Below are 26,290 nucleotides of genomic sequence, written 5' to 3'. Positions count from 1 at the left end.
TTTCCACGACATTTGATGGTCAATGAGGATTCCTAAATACGGATAGTTCCTAGCGCTATCTAACCTGGTGTTCTCAATGTAGATAGGTTTACATTTCTGGGCTTTCTTGCCAATATGCATGACAAAAGTCTTGGATTTGTTGACTTTAAGACCAAGAGAGAGCATGTATTGGCAATACTTGTCAAGTTGCAACTGGAGCTGATTAGGTGTCCTTGCTAAGATTACCGAATCATCGGCATAAAGCAGTGCTGGAATCGGGCGGGCTTTTATGCAGGGGAGGTCCTTATTCCCTATCAGCATCGCTTGTTCCAAGCCGTTAGTATAGATGTTAAATAAGAATGGAGCAAGGACGCACCCCTGTCTAACTCCTTTTGTAATTCCAAATGAGTCCGTTAGCTCTCCGTCGATGCCAAACCTCACACAGGCTTTGGCATCCGAGTAAAGCTCTCGGAGAAACTTCAGGATTGGGGGGTCTACTCCCAGTTTACTTAGGATCTCCCATAGCTTGGAGTGGATTACGCAGTCGAATGCGGAACTTAGATCCACATAGACCAGGTAAAGATTGCCACATTTAGCCCAGGCGTATTTCCCCATAAGTAAGGTGAGGTTAAGAGCCTGTTCCACCGTACCCAATCCCTCTTGGAACCCAAACTGGAGGTCTGTGATGATCTTATTCTCCTTTGCCCAATCCTGGAGGCGTTCCAGGAGGAGTCTCCCGGCGACCTTACCCAGCGAGTCCAAGAGGGAGATTGGTCGGTAGCAAGCTGGATTGTCTCGGTCTCCCTTTTTAAAAATAGGGAGAAGCACAGAGGTAGACCAGCACTCGATTAAACCGACCTGAGAGACTACGGACATGACTTGAGTGACTATTGGGGACCATAATTCAAGGTTATTCACAAAGATGTCTAGTGGAACCCCATCAGGACCGGGGGCTTTCCCAGTCTTGGAAGACGTTAGTGCTGTGTTCACGTCTCCAAGGTCAAAGTGAATGTCAATTGGGTAGATGTTATCACTGTTGTTACGGGCCTCCCCAGGGGTAATATCATCAGTAATTGGTGTTGGATCCCCAAATATCTGAGAGAAATGGGTTACCCATTTTTCAGCAGGTACCGCCATGTCTAAATGAGAAGAAGCGGCGTCATCTGCCAAGAATGGGGACTTGACTGTTCGCCAAAATAGCGTACTGTCCTTTGATTTTATGCTCTCATGAAGTTGGGCCCAGAGGTTGTTTTTTATTTCCCGTTTACGGGCTTTTAGGGCCAATTTATATTGTCTTCTTAAAAGTGAGATTAGGGCTGTATCCCTGTCTTGGCTATGAAGGGCTCGTTTGAGTGCACTATGGGCCCTACGACAATCGGAGTCAAACCACCCCCGACTATCTTTATCTTCCTTCTTATTGTGGTGGCGGGTAAGCTCCTGCCGCATAATTTCTAGGATCTTAGCAAAACTAGACAGGATCAGGTGGGGGGATGAAGTCTCCTCTAAACAGGTGTATATTTGTGGGAGGGATTGTTGGATGACCCTTTCAGTGACCTCTTTAGGGTTGATCTTAGACCACTTTACTGTATAGCCGTTAGTTCTACCCATCTCCAGGGATTGCTGTGTTAAGATACTGGACTTAGTACGAGATAAGGGAACAGAGGGAAGAGTAATGGTAATACTGTTGGGAAAGTGGTCACTAGAGGGGTCTGTGCCAGTAGAAAAGTTTTTCAATCTGGTTCCTAGAATCTGCGAACACAAAATAAAGTCGATCGTGGACAACAATCCTCTACCATGGAATGTTGGCTTAAAGTCGACAGGAGGAGTCACAAGTTCATTCGCGAATTCTAGTTCCAGTGAGAATAAACAGGCATTAAAAGCTGACCCTAGACTAGAATGGACGAAGTGGGTAATGGGAGAGTCATGCTCATCTTGAAGGCCGCATAAACCTTTGTTGTAGTTGCTACATAGGTAGACATTAAAGTCCCCGCCCCACACAAAATAACATTGTGACTGTGCATTTTTAGCTTTCTGATCGTGCAGAAATAAGGTGATTTCCGTCAATGACTTTACACAGTCGACAGATGGCACATTGTTATACATATTTATGACATAATAAACAGAGCTTTTAACAATGACCTTGAGGATTTGGAAAAATGCGGACGCCTGGGATATTTCGGTCATGGTAAATGGAATGTGGTTGGAAACGTAGATAGCCAGGCCGCCCTTGTGTCTTCCTTGAACAGATGGACTAGCGGACATATGAAAGGTTTTAAAGCCCTGGATATGAATCGGCTCAATGGCCCAGGTTTCCTGGAGACAGACTATGTCATGTCTGTTAACCAGGTCGATCCAAGTCTGAAGATGTGTTTTGGATCTAAGGCCCGCTACGTTCCAATACATGATTGCAAGATCCCTGGTTGAGGGTAAAGGGGGATATGAGGTCGACAGGGTATCAGGGGGTATTGGATCACAGATACGAGGGGACGGGATAAAGGAAGAGGCAGTGTTATTAGATAGACAAGGTGGTGGAGATAAACTATTTTGTTGTCTTTTATGTAACTCCTCAGAAATAGTAAGAGGAGCAGAACTAAGAGCACAAACCTGGAAAGATGGCAAATGTGAGGATAGCTTTGGCAGAGGAGTGAGAGACTCAATGCCAACACCGGGCAGGGGAAGTTGATTGAGCGTTGCCACCCAATTTTTACTGGAAGAGTGAGTAGTAAGGGTCTGAATACCAGTAATATCTTGGGTATTGTCGGAGGGGACTGATGGTCAGTCAACCATGTCCAAACATTCGTATCTGTTGGATAAAGGCGGTCCTCTCCAATTGGAGGGATGTCCGAAGGCAGAGTTGGAAAAGCCATAACCTGCCCAGTGACCATGGTCTCTGTTCCCATCCCAATTGCCCACTCTCGTCCAACTCCAGGGGGGACCTGTGTTGTGACGGGGAGCCGGGGGATAGAAGTATGACAGGTTATGGGTGGCTATCCCTTCAGCGGAAGTACGGTCGCCCCAGGAGCAGATGTGCTCAACCGTATTAGGGTCGTCGAAGTTCACTATGATGCAGACGCACTGGATGTTTTTGGGCACAGTGCCGAGCCATGGCACTCTGCGGACGGTGGTAACTCTGTTGTCCAAAAAAGTTGGTAAAGGTCTGTTATTGGACAACCAGTATATAACTTTATTTTTTAGTGACCAGATTGGCTCGTCTTGACTGGGGGGGAGTTCCGGGACGTCTGTCATGATTACCACATGAGGGGATGCCTCAGGTGGAAGATGTACAGGACGGGCCCCTCTCTTTCGGTTTCTCGGGACGTTGTTAAAGCCGACCGATTGTTGCTTCGGGAGGGAGGGGGCTGGAGTGGGAAGGGAAGGCGGAGGGAGGGTTTTTTGTTGATTTGACAGCTGTTCATTTGGATTGGTCAGAGGTTGAAGTGGTAGAGGCTTCGGTGTCTTCGGTGGGGCTTGGGGCTTAGGCTGAGCTGATGGTGGTTGTTTTTGAATAGGTTTCAGCGGGGCCTTTTGGTTAGTGTTATTGTTGAGTAAAGTCGTTTTTGCCAAACTGGGCTTACTGGTTTTGGTGTTATTTGGTAAGGGTTTTCCTTGAGCTAAATTGGGATTTTTTGTACTACCCTTACTTAGATCAAGAGCTGAGGACAGTTGGGTTAGTTGAGCTAATTGAGATTGCACCTGGTGTAGTACCTTTTCAATGGGGGTTAGATATGACTTGAATAGTTCACCTATTTTGTTGAGCAATAGTTAGTTAAGTTAAGTTGCCATTATCATCCAGGCTACTGTCGCTATCGTAGCTACTAGAACTGCTAAGATTTGGGTTATCAACAGTAAGAATCATTGCGGGTGCTGGCGCGGAAGAGAGTGGTTGGTCGGAAGTTGGAACAAGATTAATGGATTGGGAGGGGAAATGCGTGGTATAAGGGGTTTTGGGGATAGTCATAGATGGAAAAGTAGCAATGTGCTGTAAGTGAGCAGTTTTCCTTCTTTTTGACTTTCTTTTGGGAATGGCACCTTCACGTATACCCCTATCTGTAGCTGGGGAGGGATCAGGGGCACTGTGAGCAGCAAATATAAGTGGGGATTTTTCGAGTGACAGGTGAGATTCTGACAGATTCAAAGTTGCCGAAAGGTCCACCGTACTGGGGACCGTGTGTACCTCTGCGTGCACTGTCACTGGCAGGGGTAATTCTGCTGAACGTTGAGGAGTTACTGCGGTGGCCAATAGGCCCATAGAATAACGTCTCGCTATAGCCAGGTCCTGGGAGACTCGACGATTCAGTAGAATAATACCCTGCTCGATGGCATCGTTGGCCTTAGTTATAAATTGGTCTATCGGACCGATGACCTCGGCCGCAGCCAGGGCCTGCTTTTTGACAGTGTTTCTAGTATTTCTAGGAGACATGCTGACTGTAGATTAATGCCTCACTACTGTTGGGGAATTAAGAAAAGCAAGTTCAGGGATATAAGTTAAAATACTGTTACAGTAACAATAAATAGAAGGGGAGTAGTAAAACCAACCAGAAATAAAGTGGCCCAGTCCAGTCTTGCACAGGCTTGAACGGGCTTAAACGGGCCCGCCCTTTGCCCGGGCTTCGCCCCGCGCTGCGGGAGGGACTGAACTAGTTCTTATGTTGTGCTGAGGGGGCGTGGCCGCCGGGGGAAGAGGCACCAGCTGTGAAAGCTAGAGGCTGCTGGTCCTCGCAGTCCCCCGTTGTGGTCAGCGGTAGTTTTTGTCCTCGGTCAAGCGCACGCTGGGAGCATGCAGAGTAACCGCCGAATGTGGAACTGCTCCCACCAGCAGCGCGACCTGACAGATGAGCCCCTGTGGTCGGTGAATCCCTCAGTGGGCAGTAAACAGCTTTCCTCGATTAAGATTCCGTGCAAAAGGGAGCAAAGTGAGCGGCACCTAGTCCAGCTCAAATTGGTTGTAGGAGCCATTTGCTCCTGCTCTGGTGCGAAACTGGACAAAGGACATGGGTGTAACCAGCCCTCTGTCCTGGCCCTCCCATAGGTGGGTCACCAGAGTTTGTCCCACCCCTTCCTTGGGTATAAAGTAGGAACCCCTGACTACAAGACTTTAGATTTACCTGGACGAAACTCTGCTACAGAAACCAAGTACTTCCAGGATCTACACTGCGTTAGATGACTGAAGAATCTCCATTGGAGTAAAGGAGTTACTCCCCTGCTAAGCAGGCACCAAAGACGCATCAGACCGGTTTGCATCTCCGAAGCCCCTGAGGACTCCGAAGACTTTTGCAACACAGCAGCAAACCTGAGACCCGTATTCCTCGTGGGGACCAAGCAACCCGAACCCCTCGGCACCGTGTCTATTTGCAGAAGTATATGCTTTCCGGCGACCCCTGAAGCTATGCTTTGGGCTACTTGTAGTCCTGACCCCGAGCAGTGTTTCCACCGAAGATTACCGGCCTACACTCCACGAATGTTCCGTGGGCTAGTTGGTTTTCAATCCAGACACTGACCAGACACTGACCCCCTCCCCACAAGCACTTGACATCTTTTGTGGAACATCTCGCCTGCAGACTTTGGTCGTCCTCAACGTCTCCTGCAGAGTCAGCTTCACCTCTTCTCACCTGAAGCACACGACATTGGTAGGTATTCGTCTACCGAGCCCCTGGTCACCATGAAGTGACCCAGACTCTGTCCCCTCTACTTCCAGGTTCTTCAGGCTTGGATCACACCGGACACTTTTCCTCTTCACGGCAGCAGCACTTTGCAGCATCATGCCATTGAAAACGACGAAAATTCCTACCACCATTTGACACCTATGCATCTGGCTTCCCTGGGTTAGGTAACACGAGTACTCAGGTGCTCACATGGGTATTGGCCTTAGAACCTTCTAAGTTTGAAAGGGTTTGCTCAAAGTCCTCTCCTAAGTGTCCTTAAACTTTAAAATTGCAATGTGACTTTCCCATAGAGTTGTACGGTGCTCGCTGCTGTGTTCTCACACTGCACGCTTCCCCCGTGGGTCCCCTGTGTCACTACCTTGGGGGGTTCCTTGGGATCCCAGCAATTCTACGTGCTCTAGGCACTGTGTCTAGTCAAGTTGTGGTTGTTATACCACTTTCTTAGTATATGGTTTGGTATCCCCCTGGAGCCCACTGTGTATTGTGCTATTTACTGCCGTTCTAGTGATTTACTATTGTGTGCTTTGTCCTCTAACCCCATAAAGGGGTTAGTAGAGAGTGTTTAGTAATAAATACATATATTTTATATATTCCTTGTGTGGTTCTCCTTTCATTTGGTCATTCAGGAGGTTATAGACTGATAAAACAAACTGCTTTACATTCCTTCGAGACTCAGCCTGAAGGCTGCTCTCCACAGCTACTACTAGGATAGCGTTCTTTAAAAGTTGTCTTTGACCTAATCATCAATAAGGGTCGTTTGGACTGGTGCAAGGTGCCCACTTTAATTAGTGGACAGCATATACCAGGCCAACTTCTCACAGCATGGTGAGCAAAAGAACAATGGATTTAACCCAGATCTCTTGACTGGGGGTGAATGTATGATGTATTCAGCAATCTGTCCATCATTTGTTTGAATAGCTCTTTTTTAACTAGACATTATATCCATGAAATTACTCACAATAAGTGGTGGTTGTGCCCTTCTATGCCCTATCAAAGGCCTAGAAGTAGCCAACCTAGAGTTTCTTAGAAGAGAGAAAGAATACTCGCAGAGAGCCAAGCACAGACAATGATGACTCAGTTCAGATGCCAACATTCCCTAATGCCACAAACAAGTGTCTGGGTCTAATGAAAGAGAATGAGAGGTATTATGTAAAAAAAGTCTTAAACCACTGAGTGTTGCTGTGCGAGTTGGAACCATTATATCAGGCCACCTGAAGAGAAAGAGGCGGGTCCAGGCTCAGTTAGTCAGAGAAGTTGAAAGGAGTCATCCTGTAATCTGTCGGGTTAGAGTACTGAGGTGCAATTAGCTTGGTGTGAAAACGGAGAGCAGACAAGAGAATTCCAGAAGAATAGCGGATTTCTGATCTTATGAAAGAGAGGGGCTTTCATAAGCCCCTTTCCATAGCTGTGCTGGTGATCTGGTCTAGGGCTGAATAGCAGTAGAGCCCCAACTTCTACACCAGAATAGGTAAAAATGCTAAAACCGCAAAGTGTGAAAACAACATTCCATTTAAATCTGCACTTACAAAAGATTTTCTGAGGAAAGGCCTCTTTTTTGCATGTTCACCCCCAAGTTTTGGATGGATGCTGCTGGTTTCCTAACTCGGAGAGTGCACCGAGACCTGCTAACCAGACCTCAGTGGCAGTGTTCACACCCCTTGTAAAGTGTATGTTGAATTGGCTATGTCATATTATAATTAGCCAATCTCAGTCAGGCTGAGACTGGTGTTACATAAGAGCACTTCAGTATGACATATGAAGGTTTCATTGATTTCATTCTGTATTGTTTATTATTTTTAGCTTGGAGTTAAGTGTGGTTGGTTAGTCCTTTCTATGTGTACGTCCTTATTTGTGGTGTATGGTTTTGGGGTAGTTGGATTGTATTTGAGTTAGGTCCAGTGTCTGTTATTGTTTTATGTGTAGGAATGGTTGGTTGGGTGGAGGTCAAGTTTTAGATCTGGTTTGAGTATCTTAGAGACTAAATTAGAATTGGAAGGTTGGATTGGTTGCCCAAGAGGCACTCTAGCCCTACAAAAGGATTTCGCCCCAATCGCTGCACACCGGTGGCCCAGCAGCAGCTGGCCTGCTACCATCTCGAAGAGGACTTAGTGGGACCCCGACTTCTATGACCAAAGTCGCCCCACATCACCCGTGGACTGAGGAATCACCACAAAGGCACCTCTGGCAACGGCACAGCAACCATCCGCTATTCCCAGCATCAGGACCACTCCATTAACATCTGTGGCGGTCGAACTGTAAAGTTTGGAACTGGACTGGAAATGTTCCAAATCTACCCCATTGGCCATTCAGGCTTTCATACTGTTGGATTTGGTCACCCAAGCTGGGCCGGAGTAGTTGTACTAACTTTCACAAACTTTTGAAAAGTTTACAAACTTTTTCTTGACCAATGTTTGTTGGTGGTTGCATTAAAAAGTGATAAAACCTTTAAAAAGGTGCATTCTTATTTCGAGGTGTGGTACTGTTAAATGCTTTACACTAAGTTCCCCTTGTTTAAGCCTTGCTGTTCGAAGCCACAGCTACCCAGGGTTGAGCTTAAGGTTTACAAATGAGCCTGAATGGTCCCAATAAAGGTTTTGCCAGTGTATTCCATGATAAGGCTAACCAGCCATATCATATAATACACCTAGATCCTCACGCCTTTCTTTTGTTGTCTTTTGATGGATGCGGAGGGTTATTTTAATAGTATCCTAAATAGAAAACAAGTAAATAAAGACTATGATAGTTACTTACTTCTATTCACGAAAAAGAACAATTAATGTACCTTCACATAGTGAAAGCATCCCAAACATTGTCCCCTAGAACTGGGTCTAGGCGATACATTTGATCTCCGGAATCTTGCAGTGTTCCATTGATGCATTTTATTAAAACCGATGAGATGATTTCATGCTTACTGCCAACATACCTTTGAAAAAAGGAAAGCAAGCAAACTGTATTTTTACTCTTCTCATAGTTTCCCTTACTGTAGGAAACTGGCTCTGTATAGTGCACTAAAATGAAGTACATACACTGTCCATGCAAACGTTACTGGTTTACAGTACTTTCCTCAAAAATTCCAAGTGCTCTATATTGTGGTAGTGTGGTCGAGCAGCTTAGGCTAATCAAAGGAGAGTGTTGAGCATTTGTTGTACAGATTCAGTCAACAATGGGACATACACTCAATAAAAATTCCGACACCAATTTACAAAAATAACAGATTTAAATATTAGTTTAGGCACCAAGATCTTCGTAAATAATTTTTAAGACCACTTGACTACAATTTACAGGACTGTTCTTCAAGACTTAGGATAAGCAGGGGCCAAGGTCCAGGACAGCACCAACAGGTCACCTCCGTAGGCTCTGGGGCATCCAGGTGCAGAGGGGCTTTTTATGTGTTGGGCAGTCCCTTAAAGTCAATGGGAAACGGTACCTGTAAATAGAAGCTGCAAGAGCAGACTGGGGAGAGCAGTCAGCTCTAGCCCAAAGGGGGCCTCTGGTCTTTAGGGTCTCTGGAGCCAGGATGTAAAGTTGGTCAATCTGTACTCTGGCTGTGGGGCTTTCATTCGGCGGGTCTTGGCAGTCAGAAGCACTTGCTTCAGCTGATGACCTGGAGATGGGGACACAACAGGACAGTAGGGACACTCTGGATGATGGCTTCTGTGGTGCTTATATACCTCGTCGGCTGACCGGTCTCTATGGGGTCGGTGTCCAGATTGGACCACCAATCAGTCTTGGCTTCTGCAAGGGGTCCGGTACTCCAGGTATTGGTGCTGGAGGGCTCCTGGAGAGTCTAGCAACTCGTTACTCGCTGGGGAGAAGAGGCTGACCTCTGGAAGCATGGAACATCTCTTCCTGGGTGACTGCTGCGTCAGTGAGGCAGGGGGTAAACCGGAACTTGCGTTTTGGTGCCTGTAGAATCTCAGGAAGTAGCCCCGCTACTCCACATGAGATGCTGGCTGTTTTGCAAATGCTGGAAGCCCTCCCAGGCTTTTGGAGGCTGAACAGCTGAAGGATGAGTCGTCTTTGACGCGAATGTCGGGGACAGCAGGCAGGCCGGCAGGGTTGGCACCAAGTCAGTTGCTGCTTCTCAGTTCTTCTGGCTCTTCTGTGTCCTTGTTCTTCTTGAGTCAGGCGATTCTTGATTTTTGGTGCCAGTGGCTCTCCTAAAAACTAGATTTAGTGTTGTTAAGGGGAATGAAGGGTAGAAGCCAGTGGGCTACTTATCCTTGGGGTCGCTACGTCCCCTATATGACCACTTGATGAGTGGGCATAGCCATGTCACAGAGTTCCTAGTTCCATCAAAAACAAAATGGTAGAACCCTGCCTTCGTGAAGCACATCAGGTAGCCCACCTTAGGGGTGTGACTGGCCTGTGTGTGCAAAATGCCTACTGCATGGCTAATTTCCCACCAGTCATGGTGCCAAATGGGCCTCAGGGCAGGGGGTGGGATTCTCCAGGTCTGGAGGAAGCTGGGGTTGTAGATCAAATGTGGTAGAAGCATTGAAGCCTCTGGCCTTAATATACAGATCCATTAGCCATCAGCTTTGATGAGGTGACAATAACTCCTGCCAAAGCAGGCACTGTTCCTGACCTCCTGAGAGCGCAAGCTCTCACCGCTGGGGGTCAGAAACGTGTCTGTGGAGGCAGGCTGGACAAGGCTAGTCAGCCACCACATTAGATGACTAGTAGGTTTCAGGGGGAACCTCTAAGGTGCCCTCTGGATGCATGTCATAATAAATCCAATACTGCAATCAGAAAGGGTTTATTAAGACAAGGTGTTTGACACCAAATTCCATACGTTTCAGTGAAGCCATTATGTAGCTGGTAAACTCGTAATAACCAGTGTCCAGTACATGCCTTAACATGGCTTCCTGGTTCACTTGCAATATCTACTAGGCTAGACTAGACATCACAGGGGAACATCTACTCATGCAAATACGTCTTCACGTGGGATATTTTATTTCCCTACCCTAGCGCTGTAAGGCCTGCTGTAGGAGTGACTTACACACATCATATGCAGTGACTTGGGCATGGCACACAGGGGTGTGTGTCATGTAATTTTTTCAGCATGGTTTGCACCAGGTCATGCAGCCTACAATGGCAGTCCGCATGCAATTTGTGTGGGGGTCCCTTAAGTTGGCATAAGACGTGCTGCAGCCCTTAGTACTATTTACTAGGGACTTACAGGGGTGGCTCAGTTTATGTCGATTGCATAACAATTGTATATTTTACCTTGTTTTAGGGAAAGAACATTGGAACTGGGGCCTGGTTAGCAGGCTTCCAGGTCACTTCCATTTGAAATTATCACTATTGGTGTGCAAAAAGTGAGGGTGACCATGGCCAAAAGTGGCACTTTCCTACACTTACCAAACTGTAGATTCCTGCGGGCTGGAGAGAGTTGCAAATTTAAATAAATGCAATTAAAAGGTTCTCAAGATGTTAAGGTTCTTTTAAAGGGTGAGCAATGTTTAGTCTGCTGGATGTGCAAGCAGATTTGGTTATCATGTGAATAAGTAAAGCAAAAAGGCTGCATTCCTAGTATCCTACATATTAGAGAGGAGTGTTTCAGGAGGGTTATTAATACACGTTTTACTGCTCAGTGCCATTAGTGTATTTCAGATCAATAGAATAGTAGCAAGGCATTTTAAAGTAATCCAACACTGCAAACAGCCAAAATGCATAGAAATGCAATTAATTAACTGGACGTTTCTGCTACACTTTTAAGATTGCACAATTTTAATTCAAAGATACCTTATATGCTCCATACAAGGGCAAATTAATCCGGCTCTTTACTTGTGGTTTAGGCCTCGCGATAAGTATTCTACTTCCATATGGATCAAGCATTTCTGTGATACTGCACATTTCAACAAAGGACTATTGTAGAGAGTAAATCTGAATGGAAAACTGGAGAACGTGCTGCTACATCACGTTTGGGACTTATTCTTTACATTTAGCAATGATTAAACTGATAGGAGCCAGAAAGTGCTGGGTGATGTGTCAAATTACTTTCACGTATTAATATGTGAACACTTTGTTGCAAGTGACTAGGTAGGTCCGTTTCCGAATACTGCCTAATCAAGCTCACCTTAAAGTGAAAGAGCCAACATATTAATAATAAATATATCATATCCAGTATTTCTTTTCAGTAAGGAGTGGCTGGACAAAAATATCTATACCAAAAAGCTAATTACCTTGAATCTTGCTTCGCAAGCTATTGAACCAAAGAATCCTGTCCTTGGAATCCTCCACTCACACATGCTCCTTCACCCAAGTATCCCCTCTCTGTCCAACAAAAGTCCCCATCTTCCTTCAATCCACTCTCAACTGAACAGTTTGAGAAACTCATGAAGGCGGCCAGTGGCACTGCCAGCTATTCTGCAGATCTGCACCGTCCACAAGTATTTCTAGACTTTTGCCACTTGCCAGTTCAGGCAGTGCCCCAGTACACAGCTGTGGTACACACTGACTGGAGTTGCCACTCTTAATTTCTAATTAGATAGCTAAAACTCAGGGCCTTTATTATGCACGTCTCTTGTGCAACTGTGCAAAAGGCTCACAGCTGCATTTGACATACTGTACTTGGCAAAAAGAGACACGCAGACTAACAGAGCGCAGTACAATACCTGTTTTTCTGCCTGTTTGAAAATGTAGTGGCCTCCAATGAGATATAAATGTAATTCTGAAGAAGAAAAACTGATAGAAATAAGGAAGAGAATCTTACGTAAAACAAAGCATGTGTGTGCATGACAGTCTGTGGGTTCAGATCCAGCACTGTCCATGAGAACTCTCATGAGGTTTGAGAGACGTTTTAATCTGAGAACTGGATCAGAAAATTGGCGTTAAGTTCACCAGAGGTGCTGTTCTAACTTTGAAGAAATCAGAGGCATTCAGTGCTTCACAATAACTTAAAACAACTCTGCACATCTGTGAAATACTGGACTATGAAATCCAGTACTGGTGATACAAGCTCGTCGTTACCATTCCCTGTCTCTATAGAAAACCATAGGCTTACACCAGATAAGAAAATGCTGGTGCACCAAGTGTGCCAATTTTCCACCTTCTCTATAACGACAGGCTGTCACTGTATGCTCATTGGCTTCACCGTTATGTTTATAGTATTAGTACTTAAGCATATTTACATACTGACACGTATTTTAGTGGAAATCATGTCTCTGTATAAAAATAAGTTGTTTTAGTCTTGCAAACTTTGCTATTCAACAACAGATTTGTATTGTTAACATTCGACCATAGGCCATCTGAAGACTACAAACTAGTTTCAGGAAGAGCACTGCATGGAAGGAATGGCATTAACCATTTTACGCTACTAATCATTTCTCATTCGTAAAATTTGTATTTACGTTTGGGAGTTTTTGCTCACATTTTTATAAGAATTCTTTTTATGCAAGTATATACGCAAGATCAAAATCACCATTCCTAAGATTATTAAGCATTAGAAAGAATCCTGCAAGGAATGGAAAAGGATCACCAAAATCAAAAACGTATTTGAACTAAAAGAAAAGATGCATTTAGAAATTAATAATCCTAGTGATCACACGCTGAATGCCAATAGAAATGTCAGAACTGAAAAGCGTTCAATGGAACTGCTGGTAAAGCGGTTTAGACCATTTGAGCATAATATATGGTGGTACTGCCTCTCATGTCGAGTTTGACTTTCTAACTGCACTGAACTGTTTGGAGTGGCACCATAAACCAGTAAAGACAAGTACTGGGATGCGCAATGTGCAGCATTACAAAATATATTACAGAATAGTAGGATTTGATAATTGCTTCTAGTACCACAGCTACCTACTGCCTACATACACATCTGACACATGATAGCCAACGAAGAAATGGACATAATTGGCAGTGTGTAATAGCAGTTTCCTTGGTTGTTAAACTTTCAGTTATTCTTTAAGGATAATTAATCTAAATAAAAGGCCTATGGGATTGTTTGGTAATGGGTAAAGCACAAACACTAATGGGATTGATTTCCAGGTGACAATCACAGAGTACCATGATGTAACTCAGCTAAGTTCAATTAAGAATTATAACACAACAGTCCTTCCAATTTTACAAAATGGAAAAAGAGACATTTTGATTTCGAAATGGGGTCAAGTTTCACCTTTCTAAAAAGTTCACGAGCAAAAACTGTGTTGAAAAGGAAGAAGAGAAACACAAAACATTTTACTAAAATCCCAGAAAGACAAATACCTACAGCTCTTTCCTACCTGGAAACACAGTCACTTCACATCTTTTTTTCAGTCCTTTATACATGAAATACCAGTTGAAAGTTCATGCAAAAACGGTTGCAAAGACTCATAAGTGGTCGAATTTACAAACGTGTTTTTCCATGAGTATGTTCGACAAGAAAGTCAGTAGTGAACTACACACATTTACAGTCAGTCTGGCATACTTTAGGATTTCCTGTGGCACCATGCTGCATCGGCGGGAATAAAGGTCAGCAGAGCCTGATTCGGTGAACAGGATCCACAAATTACAAAACAAGAATGACTCTGACGGCAATTTGAGAAGTTCCGTCTTGATATCAAAAAGGCAGAACTAAAAAGCTATAAAAAAAAGTATAATATCCTGTTATGCATATGGCCTTAGAGAGGCACTAACGCTCAGTAGTCCAAAAATAAAAAAATTACCTGTTCACTGGAGAAATACCCGTGGACATGTTCAATTGCCTTCAATTTGTAATCTGTTAAAACAGCCTGTTAAAGAGACAAATTTTAAAATAAATATTAAGTAAGACAATGAAAGTCATAAAAACAACTGCAGTCATTTTTAACTAGGCCATAAATATTTTAAATATAGGAAATCTAATACATTTGTGCATGCAATGATTTACTAAAAAAGTAAAGCCACTTATTCTTGAATTTATGCTTCTTTTAGTAAATTCTACGTTACAAAGTGATAAAGTTTTGGGCCATTAAATACAATGGCTCACCGTGTGGCGTGGTCTCGCCGCGCAGCAAGATGTCCGCTCCGTCAGCGAGCTCTGCTGGCCCAGCTATTTATCTACAATAACCTGGTGCACCTGGGAACCCTGTTTGTTCCTCTGCTACGGGGTTGTGTTAGGAACCTGATCACCCAGCATCTAGAGCATTTTTAGATCTGAGGGCGCCCCTTTTGCCGCATCACAATCGCATCAAGAGGCGGGCGACGTCCATGGCCTATCAGTGACTCTGCCGATGCCAGAGAGGCTCTCGCGGCGAAACCTGAGAGGCTGGCTAATACGGGACAGGGCCTTGAGCTGCAACTGCAGCCAACTGTGAGGATCCCACGTTGCACCCACCTGGACCACTGATGACACCTACCAAGTAATCTGGTGAGGAGAAGAGAGCAGCGGCTGCAGTGTGTTTGCATGGTGCAGCGACTTTGCGGGGCTGGATTATCCCAGATTGGCAGGTGCGGTCTGCTGAACGCTGCCTTGACTGATGTGCTGTGCCGCCGCCCGCTTGGCTCGCTGCAGCAGCGCCTGAAACTTTGGCCATCGGACCTTGAAGACTACGTCCTGCATAGTCCTGGGTGTGGGAGAGCCGCGGCACTGGGCCTGGGTGTGCACGCCTATGGCGCCTGAACTGGCCAGCCGGTTCATGGAGGGCTACGTTGCGGGCCTTTTGATGTGAGGATGCCTGCTGCGGGACGGGCCTACATGTGAATCGTTCCCCCGCTCACCTGCTGCCGCCGACTCTCTTGCCTACAACAAGTGCACCGCACATGGCTGCCACTATGGCTGACTCGGCCTAGAGGGTTGGGTGGACGGCCCACCTTGCGCAGCTCCTTGACCCTGCGCTACTATCGACAACTGGATCGCTGCTGCTGGGGGGAGAAGAGAGCTTCTGCTAGCATAATAGACACCTTGTTCCTGGCCCACACATGAATCCCTACTTGCTTTTCTGTGAATTGAATTCAGCACCCCCTCACCCGAAAATTGCACACATCTACCTGGTATCTGGGCCCGCTCGTGCCCCGCCCATGCGACTAGCTACCGGATCAAGTGGGGGGGGGGGGTAGAGGAGTAGGGGGCCTTGGATTGAAGCCTAGATCATAACTATAGGCTCGGCTGCATTGCACTTTGCGACAAAGGGCTAACTTGCATATCCACAGCACCCTGTGGACCTGCAATCACCACTCTTTAACGTAAGACTCTCACCACACTTGTCTCTATGGAACCACAATGGGTAAACATGATGGCAAGCAGCCCAAACTCTCATTTCAAAGAAAACGCACCACTCGGCAAAACTTCTGACCGCAAATCTGACCCAGCGCAGCCAGATGATCTTGCTGAACAAGAACTGAACATCAAAGAAATACTCCTCGACATCTAAAACTAGTCTGAGGACAATAGACTCCAAGCTCGACTTACTCACATCTCGCCTAGGTCACGAAAAGAAACGAGTCGACTCCCATGATACAAGACTCAACCAATGAGAAACTCACTTCTCGGATCTTGATGGCATCCAAACTACCTCAAAGGAACATCTCCTTCGCTTGGACAGGGTGCTGGAGCTCATCAAAGCCAAGAATGAGGACCTCGAAGCTCGCTCGAGACGCAAAAATCTTCGCATTGTGGGAGTGCAGGAAACTACGGCAAAGTTGAATATGGAAGACGATGTTGAATCTCTTTTGAAGGAGATCTTTGGGGCTAAACTATCCTCAGTCTTCATTGTTGAGAGCCCACAGATCACTCAATCCAAAACCACCGGTTAGGGCCACCCTCCTACCTAATATAGCCAGTCTCTTGAGTTATAGAGACCACAACAAGATTCATAGGCTGGCCCAAAAAAAAGGGCAGATCCAGGGCAACATTCTATCTTTCTACCCAGATTTCACTGTAGGGGTGCAGGCTGCTCGTCGGACTTCCTTCCTGCCAAAAAAGCTCTTCAACAAGTAGAAGTGCAATATGCTCTTCAATATCCAGCAAAATCCAAGGTCTCAAATACTTCACCGAAGCTAAGCTCGCCCTGAAATACGCCAAAAAGAAGGTTAAAGACAATTGGTGCCCAACGCACTCACAGTATTCCTCTGCGGAGGTGCAACTCAGTGATAATGACTGATATCTCAATGCACCTCATACGCATATGCCCAGCTATCATGGTCATGGCTCAACAGTGGTGCTCCGGTCTGTATGCACATATCTCTGTCCTTGTGGTTTATCTACTAGTGTTTAAAACTGTTCTGACTGCCTCCCCTTGTATAAGTTCCTTTCAAGCTGCTGGCAACGAGTACCCCCCAAGGATTCCTATGCTCTGCCACTCAGCCTCCATTGCAGGTTGCCAGCTCGGTGTTTCCACAATCCTGTGGGATAATTCCAATTTGCTGATGTTCTGGGGTGAGATTTCACAACCTATTTGGGGGGCTGGTGTGGGTATTGGGGGGACTTGGAATGGGTTTGTTGGGGTTCCGGGTGGGGGGTGTTTTCGGGGTTTAGAAACTTGTTGGCCTACAGCAATGTGTACGTATTCCATTCCAGGACACATGTTGACACGTGGCACTCACAGAGCGGCCGCCTCTACCACATCATAACCGAATAGGTACATACCCAGGTTCTCACGGTTATGATATAGATAAGGAGCCTCGCGTTACTTGCCTCACGTGGAATGTACGTGGACTAAATGATAGCCGCAAGGTCCGCCTCGTACATACGTATCTAATCCGACATAAAATTGACATTTGTTTAATACAAGAAACTCACCAAGCTAAAGTCCTGCCCTCTGGGCTTCTCTCACCATGAGGATGGGGAGCAACATACTCCTCGACTTACTCCAATAATGCTAGAGGGGTTACCATCTTAATCAAAAAGGTTGTGCCACGGCAAACATCTCTATGTTTCAGCGACAAGGACTGTAGATAGGTCATACTAGCAGGCACGCTGCACAGGCATCTCGTGACCTTGGCCGCAATCTATGGACCGGACGATCCTGGGTTCTTCACGAAGATCTGGCAATTAATAATAACCAACATTGGCCCCCGGATGCTACTCTGGTGCGGTGACTTCAATGTCCCCGAAGATGACTCACTAGACAGATCTGGTTAGCTCTCGATACCCCCATTCCAAAGCAGCCAAAACACTACACACAATATTCATACCTTACAATGTTACTGATGCATGGCGCGATGCACACCGTACTGCACGAAAAAGCACCTGCCTCTCTTCCCACCATAACACATGGTCTAGAATTTATTTCTGGCTGACCTCTAAAGATGCACACCAATGGATGTCTTCCAGCTCACATTTGCCCCACACACTCAACGACCATGCCTACGTACGACTAACTCCATATATATCTCCCACACACCTCCCCGTGCGTTCACGTGGCGATTGCCATCAGGTGCACTTTGAGATACAGCCTTTAGAGAAGAGATACGCACATCTATACTAGATTATTTTGAAAACAATGGCTCAGTCAGTTCCCCCTCTATCATCTGGGAAGCTGTTATTTGGGGCATTTGTATAGCAAAGCAAAATGGTGTCCTCGGGGCAATCCGCGGGATGCGATTAGAGGCAGACATCAGGGCCCTAGAAACTGACCTTTTTTGCTCTAAATACTCAGCCATGATGGCTAGTATCCATGAAAATATATCAATGTACCAGGTAGAGGTACTAGTGAGATGCATTTCCCAGGTAGGGAGACCCAAGTTCAATGCTACGGAGAAGGTGACCGCCCGGGTAGAACTCTGGCTGGTTTGATCCAAAAATCCCACACCTCTACTTTTGTCTCGGAACTCCGGATGGTCAGCACTGCTCCTCCCCCGACCTTCTACATATCATGTCCTCATTCCATGCCTGCCTCTATTCCGCTGCATGGGCGGCTGAACCAACAGATCTTCGGGCATACCTGGACATCGTCCAAATGATTTGGCTGTCTGCTGCCCACCGAGAAAATGTAGGTTACCCTGTTAGAAATGGGGGTGTCTAGTTGGCAGGTTCTTACCCTACCAAGTAGGTACCCTTCTCCCTTGTCAGGATAAGGGGGATACACTACTGAAATAACCCCTACTCATGCCCTTGGTAGCTTGGCACGAGCAGTCAGGCTTATCTCAGAGGCAGTGTGAAGTAGTTGCACATAACCTACAGTAACACAGTGAAAACACTACAAAAGGACACCAGACTAGTTTTAGAAAAATAACCAATATTTATCTACGCAAACAAGACTAAAATGATAAAGACCAACATACAGCAATCAAAATATGCACTTTGCAAGAATGACTTTAAAATGTAGTTCCTTAAAGCCAGTAGCTCTGTCCGGGGCTGCCACGGCGCTGAAAACAGAATTCAACGGTTCAGGCCGACCGTGTCGGTACGGGCCAGTTGCGCCAATTGTCGCGGTTACAATGTGAAGTGTAGAGGTGTGGTGCCCTCAAGTCGCGCTACAGGCAGCAGCTCAGTGACGGTCGTCCAGCGGCATCGGTGAGACAAGGGCTGCGGTGCTTGCTGTGAGGACAGGTCATGGTTCAAGCGGCAGTGCCGGTTGATGGGCGGTGGCGTCGGTTGGCACAGGCTAGGTTGTGGGATGGGGCGGTGCGTCGTGTGACTTACGAGCAGTGCCCCAAACCACAGTACAGTCACTGTTGTCGAGATCAGCATGCATCGTCGTCATTGGGGACACCAGGGAAGCGGAGTGAAGAGCGTGCGGTGTCCACAGGTCACAGTGCAAGCAGTGGCTCGGTTGTGGCTGTCATCGGTGAGACCATTGTTACAGTGCGAAGTGCGGCGGTTCCTTCTGCAGTGCCTTCAGAACACAGAGCCAGCAGCAGTGTCGGTGGAGGTGTTGGCTGCTTTCTCCCTCTGTGGCAACTGAAACTCATGGTTACAGAGGTGTTACCCAGAGATAAGTGAAGTCTTTGCTGTCCTGGGACTTCGTGAACAGGAGGCAAACTATATTTCAAGCCCTTCGAGATACTTAGCAACAAGTGAAGAAAGTTCAGTCCAGCTCTTTCACTGTCCAAGGCAGCAGCAGCAACTGCAGGTCAAGCCTGCAAAGCAACAACACAGCAAAGAGGCGGACGCCTCCTGGCAGTTCTCCCAGCTTTTCTTCTTGGCAGGTTCCTTGATCCATGCGAGTTCTAATGTTCTGAGGTCTGGGCCCCAATATTTATACTCTGTTTCTCTTTGTTCTCTTGGCAGAGAGTTTCTGTGCTCAGTCTAAACCAGTTTGGTCCTCTCTGGCCCAGCTTCCTGGCAGGAAGTGGAGACAGCATTGTCCAAGGCAGACCAGGCCTATTCATGTGCAAGAAAATCTCCTCCGACGACTCTGAGTGCAGCCCAGGTCTATTCAGCTCAGCCCTGACTTATCCAGGAAAGGCAGGACGCACCTCGACCCACCCAGTGGCTGTTTGAAGAGAATGCACATCCCCAGCCCTTGTCACTCCAAGCCAGACTGTCAATCCACAACCCAGTAGAGGCATACAGCAAGCTAAGCAAGAAAATACCTAATTTGTAAAAGTGGCATTTTCAAACATGGAACATAAAATTCATCTTTACTAAAAGATGCATTTCTACATTCTGAGTTCAGGCATACTAAACTCCATTTCTCCATATTGTCCCACTGGGAAGATCTACTTGTAAAATGGTACCCAGTACTTCCAATTTTATCCTTTGGGACAGACAGCCTTTCAATGGTGAAAAGCTGAGTATACGGTACTGGGAAGTTATGTTTATAAGATGTTATAAACACACTACCCATTCTATGATATGTGAACAGGTAGCCTTGCAATAGTGAAAAACAAAATTGGCAGTAATTCACTATCAGGACATGTCACACATACCACATGTCCTACATTTCAAATACCTTGCACCCTGCCCACACGGGTACCGTAGGCCTACCTTAGGGGTGACTCACATGTAATAAAAGGGAAGGTTAGGGCTTGACAAGTGGGTGTACTTGCCAAGTCAACATGGCAGTAACAATTGCACGCAGACACTGCAGGGGCAGCTCGGAGAACACTCTGAAGGGCTGCTCATTCAGTGCTGAAAGCCCACTAGCAGAATGTGATTTACAGGCCCTAGCACTCTCAGTGCACTTTACTAGGGACTTACCAGTAAATCAAATATGCCAATCATGGAAACACCAATCCATAATACAATTTACAATAGGAGCACTTGCACTTTAACACTGAACAGCAGTGAGAAAGTGCGCAGAGACCGAAAACTAGCTACAACAGAGTTGAAACCGGGAGGTCGAAAAGCAAAAAGACAGGGGAAAATATTCTAAAAGGTGCCAGGTCTAACATCCCCCATCACCATAGAAGAAATAACTCAAGTAATCTCAGGACTACCAGTAGACAAAACTCCCGGCCTCAATGGGCTAACCACAGGTTTCTACAAAGAATACTCTGAGATCCTAGCCTGCAAACTTCTCGATTTATATCAAGGCACTCTAAATACAGGTTCTCTCCTGCCATCCCTGAGAGAAGCTGTCATAACTACACTTCTTAAACCAGATAAACAAGCAGACCTTTGCGACTCCCATCGCTCTCTATACCTTATCAACACTGATAATAAGATGTTTGCTAAAGTGTTGGCGAACAGACTCCTAGTATTATTACCCGTGATGGTGCGACCTGCTCAATCTGGTTTTATTCCAGGGAGATCGACGCCCCATAACCTTTTCGCAGTAATGCATTACCTAAACCTACAAGTCTCAGCCGCGCCGGCCCTACTGGACGCCACGAAGGTGTTTGATTCGTTGGAGTGGTTGTTCCTTTTCCCACTGCTACAGAGGTTGGGACTAGGCACCAGATTTCTTGCACAAATCCAACCCTATATACCCTCCCTGTCGCTCAGGTGCAACTTAATGGTCTCATTTCTAAGCCTTTCCCATCACACGCGGCACAAGGCAGGGGTGCCCACTTTCACCCCTGTTGTTTGCAATTGCTATGGAGCCTCTCGCTACATGCTTTCGCCAACACCACGCAGACCGGGGCTTAGATTTCTCATCCCGCTGCCTTATAATATCGCTTTATGCAGAGTATATTACCCTTTACATGACTGACCCCAAGTCCAATCTAGCTCCACTAATATGCAAAGTAGTGAGATTTGGCGGCTACTCTGGCATACAGGTGAACTAGGCCAAATCAATCCTTTTTCCCTTGACAGACAGCACCATACCCTTCGCCAGAGAATATTCACGGACATGGGCCACAGGCCCGCCTAAATACTTGGAAATTTGGATTAACAGGGATCCCAAGGAGTTGTGGCGAGCCAACTATGGACAGGCCATTGACTGGCTGGAAGATCGGATCCCGGCTTGGACCAGATTGCCTCTATCCCTGGCGGGCCGCATCGTCCTGGCTAAGAGGATCACGTTACCTAAATTCCTTTACTTGTTCATAAATATTCCAGTCCTCCTTACTGTTAGCTTCTTTAAACGCTTATGGTTCAACCTGATTTACTTGATATGGGCTGGTCGACAACCCTGAGCTACTTATGAATTCCTCACGCTGCCACAATCGCAGGGGAGGATGGGAGCCCCAGACATGCAACTATATTCACTATGTGCCCAAGCCCAATACCTATACTACTGGGTCCATCCTACTTACTCCCTTTCAGCCATATGTGGCAATTGAACTAGACAAAACGTCTCCTTGTCTGCTTACCACAGCTATATTCCTCCCCTACAAACCACCTTGGCCTGCAACTTACCACCTTGGCCTGCAACTGACACCATAGAATGTGTCCGCTGGGCATGGATTGGACTCAAAAACAAGCCGATGCCTCACCATTGTATGCCCCGTTCGTTCCTACAGCTAACCATCCCTTATTACTGCCATTACAAGATAGAGGCGCGATGGGACGAGCAAGTAGATTGGGTTCTCATTCTTTTGCAGATCTATACCCTGATGGTCACTTCCTACTGCCCCCCCACGGCGACTGCCATATCTGCCCCTGCACTACTTGATACCCTATTGTTTTTCCAGCAACAGGTCACCTGCCCTGCGATCCACCTCACTTTTCCCGCTCCTCCGCAGACGCTCACTGTGCTAGAATACGTTTACACTACAACCTCCCAAACTAAGTTGATCATGTTGCTGAATGTTCATATATCCCATGGTCAACGATGTCAAGCATCCCACGCCGATTTCATGCACTTAGCCTTGTATTGCCCTAGGGTTGCTGCCTTTTTGGTCTGAGGTTTTCATATACTAGGAGACATTACTGGCGCGCAAATATCTTTTCCCACTATCATTGGGCTGCACGGCTATGTCAGAGACGTGCCGCAGAATTTGTGCAGATCAGTCACCATTATGCACCTCATGACCAAAGAGTAGCGATCCATTGGGGCAGGTCGTAAGCCCCAATGACCCTAACTTGGCTTACCGACCTAGTGTACTGTAATAGGCAACTATCTGCATTGTAGGAACTGATGCCGGTAAAATCCAGGCCCATTTCTCCTCCGCCGAAACTCGACCCCTCCCAAACTACCAGGACACTCTTCGTCTGCCGAGGGAACCACGAGGGACCCACAAAATGCTATTCACTAGACAAAGACATTGTAGAAGATCTGCTGCCTTGTGGCCAATGCCCAAAACATACATAGTTAAAATGTACGAATATCAGTTTACGAAATAGAAGGCATATTTCATAAATTTGATTGATATGGCCCACTCTCTTGTTCTGTGTAATAAGTGCTTACTTAGTAAATGTGTTCACTATGCAGGTGTCCTGCAGTATGGAATGTCGCAGATTGGTAGTCTGTTGCTAGCTGCTAATAAATACAGCAACAACAAAAAATAAGACTGATCTAAACAAAGTAAACAATCCTACAAGATAACTTTTTAAACATCAGATAAATTCTATGTCAGGACCGGAGGTGAGGATTATGCTCACTTCTCTCTGTCACTTTATTAACAAATTTCAGCACAGCAGCTCATCACAACTGTAACCACAACTACATTTCCCATAACCAGGGAAAAGAAGAAACAACATTTTTTGAGTCCTTTAACACTGTCCATAGCACATCAGGCCCTGCAGAGGGCGCAGGGGGGGGGGGGGGCGACGCGGTTCCCGGATCGCGTCGGCGGTCAGTTTGCCAGACACGCTCCGGTCCCCGTTTCAGTCCGCACCCAGCTTGTGGTGTTTCTGCCTGCAAATCCCCCAGCTTAGTACTGGGTCTGTATTTCTTATTCCCTTGCCTCCTCACGCCCGCTCTGCGGGTCGGTAGTGGTGCGCTGCACCTTGGGTTGCTCCCGCGCACGCCCGGCGCTCCGGGTAGGTATTTTCTGTTGTGGCCCACAGTCCCACAGTAATTGCCATGAGGACACCTGGGCAGGCAGCGGAGTTCCCCTGTACAGTTGTGGGAAGTTTGGGTGTTCCAGGGGTTGACAGCCCCGTCGGAATCCTGCCTTGCGCAGCCCAAAGTTGCCTGAGAGCTCCTCAGCTATTAAAGACTCGCCTCAGTTGGGGTGTTGGTTCTGGGGTTACCCGGACAGGTGGCAGTGAGAGTGTTAATCATGGAGGGCACTGATGAGCAGGGTTATTATGAGGAGGAAGACTCCCACGCCTACCTGCAATGGGATGAGGGGTTTTATCATAAGGTGGATGACTCCATTTATCAAGCTGTTTCGGAGCTCATGACGCAATGGAACAGCGCCTGGCAGATAGAATTGACCAATTGTGTGCTAAGGTGACCCCTAAGGTGGTAGAACCGTCCCCTGCGGAACCGGTTCGGCCGGCAGAGGGTGAGGAACCTCCACCTCCCAAGAAGAAGTGTGTTGAAGGAGTAGACTCTGGTGCTTTCGAGCGCCTTAAACAGGCATTCCTGGAGCATACCGCCCCCATTGTGGTGCCTCAGGCCCCTGTCCCAGCATCGGAGGCTCCCCCTCCAGTCTCTCCCCCATCCCAGCACGGAGATACCCCGGATGACTCTGAGGACGAGGCGGGGTCCTCGAGATCATGGAGACCTTCAGGGTCTACTGACCCACCAAGTCGGGCATTTTAGACATGCTGGACCCAGACGACATAGTGCATCCCAGGTCGGCGGAGTGGGTCCCCGCCGAGAAGGCGGCGCTGTACGTGGGGTCCCGCCTTAGGAAGCCGTTAGAAAACGAGGCGAGGAGTAGGTTGAGGGCGGAGTGCCCGCGCCCCAATTTGGCGGGTAAGGTGTCTATGACGCCGGAGATTGAAGGGAAAATGGCGACATTCTTAGCCAAGTTTATCAGAGACCCGAAGACGGGGATTGATCGGTCCTGGCGGGCATGCCAGGACAAGCTGCTGGATGCCATTGGGCCCATGACCAAGATCCTGGACATGGCGGAGGAGGCCTGTGGCTCCGGGGCCCTCATTGACCCTGAGATCTTGTCAGCCTGGGCGCAGCGCGCTGTTTCATGGGGAATGCGAACTGCGCGCTTAACACGGAGAGGCGCAGGTCACTTCTCATTAAGGTGGATCCTAAGTTGGGTGACCTGGCCTGTTCTGAGGCAGGAGCTTCAGCTCAAGGTGGTCTATTTGGGGAACCCGTTATTAAGGAACTAGGAAAATTAGTGGCTACATTCACCTCCCTAGATAAGGCGCAAGCAAATATAAAGAGGGTTTTTACCCCTCGGATTTTCCGCGGGGCCGGTCGGGGTAGGAGCCGCCCGCCCGGCCGTGGACAGAACCAACAGCCCCAGGGAAGGGGGCAAGGCTCCGGAAGAGGCCAGTACCAGACGGACCAACGTTAAACCAACTTTTACCCCACGAGGGGGCAGACATTCCGCGGATGAAGAAATTACAGAAATCAAGATGGAAGTACCACTGGTAAGTGTTATGCCGGCGGCGCTGTTGCAAGTGGGTGGCAGGCTGGCGCTGTTCCTCCCCGCTTGGGAGGCCCTTACCGGAGATGTGTGGGTCCTTCAGACGGTCAAGGTTTCCACATAGAGTTTCTCGGGACGCCCCGGCAGAGAGTCCGGCCCAGTCTGCTAGTTTTCTGTGAGGCGGACTCGGCTTTGGTGGACGAGGAAGTGTCTGGTCAGCTCCGGAAGGGAGCGGTGTGTCGGGCGGAGGTGCACCCTACTGGGTTCCTCAGCAATGTCTTTCTTGTGGACAAGAGGGATGGGGGACGATGTCCCGTCATCAACTTGCGAGAGTTCAACGAGTGGCTGGTGTACAGACACTTCAAAATGGAAGGCATACGTCTGCTTCGGGATGTCCTCTAGCCACTCAATTGGATGGTGAGACTGGATTTGAAGGATGCGTACCTGGTGGTACCGATTTTTCCTCCGCACAGGCGGTTTCTCCAGTTTTTCTGGAAGGGTCAAGCCTACGAATTCTGTTGTCTTCCGTTCGGCCTTTCCTCTGCCCCTTGGTGTTTCACCAAGGTTCTGATGCCGGTGGTCGAATACTTGCGGGCCCGAGGGGTCCGACTGATAGTGTACCTGGATGACGTCCTCATTATGGCTCAATGTCCTACGCAGTTGCGGGCACATCTGCGGATGGCGGTGGACTTGCTCTAGAGCCTGGGGTTTATCATAAACGAACAGAAGTCCGTTCTGTCGCCAACCCAGACAGTTGTCTTTTTGGGCTTCGAGATAGATTCCGTGGCGGCCGATCTCTGTCTGCCCTCCAGGAAGGTGGCGAAGATCAGGCACGAAATTCGCCAGACCATAGCCAAGCGGAGGACCTCCTTGCAGCAGATTGCTCGCTTGGTGGTCCTCTACTCGGC

The 26,290-nt window shown here is 47.3% G+C and overlaps 1 protein-coding gene across 2 annotated transcripts in view; it reads right to left on the bottom strand.

Annotated features, from left to right (window-relative positions):
* PROSER1 (proline and serine rich 1) overlaps positions 1-26,290 on the bottom strand; it is a 216,685-nt gene that overhangs the window by 169,045 nt on the left and 21,350 nt on the right. For both annotated transcript variants that reach the window (XM_086935064.1, XM_086935065.1), the window contains exon 2: positions 14,291-14,356. In XM_086935064.1, coding sequence (XP_086791190.1) covers positions 14,291-14,356 — 66 coding nt within the window. The remainder of the gene's footprint in view (positions 1-14,290; positions 14,357-26,290) is intronic.

The sequence above is a fragment of the Lissotriton vulgaris genome, chromosome 8 (assembly GCF_964263255.1).
Source record: "Lissotriton vulgaris chromosome 8, aLisVul1.2, whole genome shotgun sequence".
NCBI lineage: Eukaryota > Metazoa > Chordata > Amphibia > Caudata > Salamandridae > Lissotriton > Lissotriton vulgaris.
This window is presented reverse-complemented; position numbering and strand designations above follow the sequence as displayed.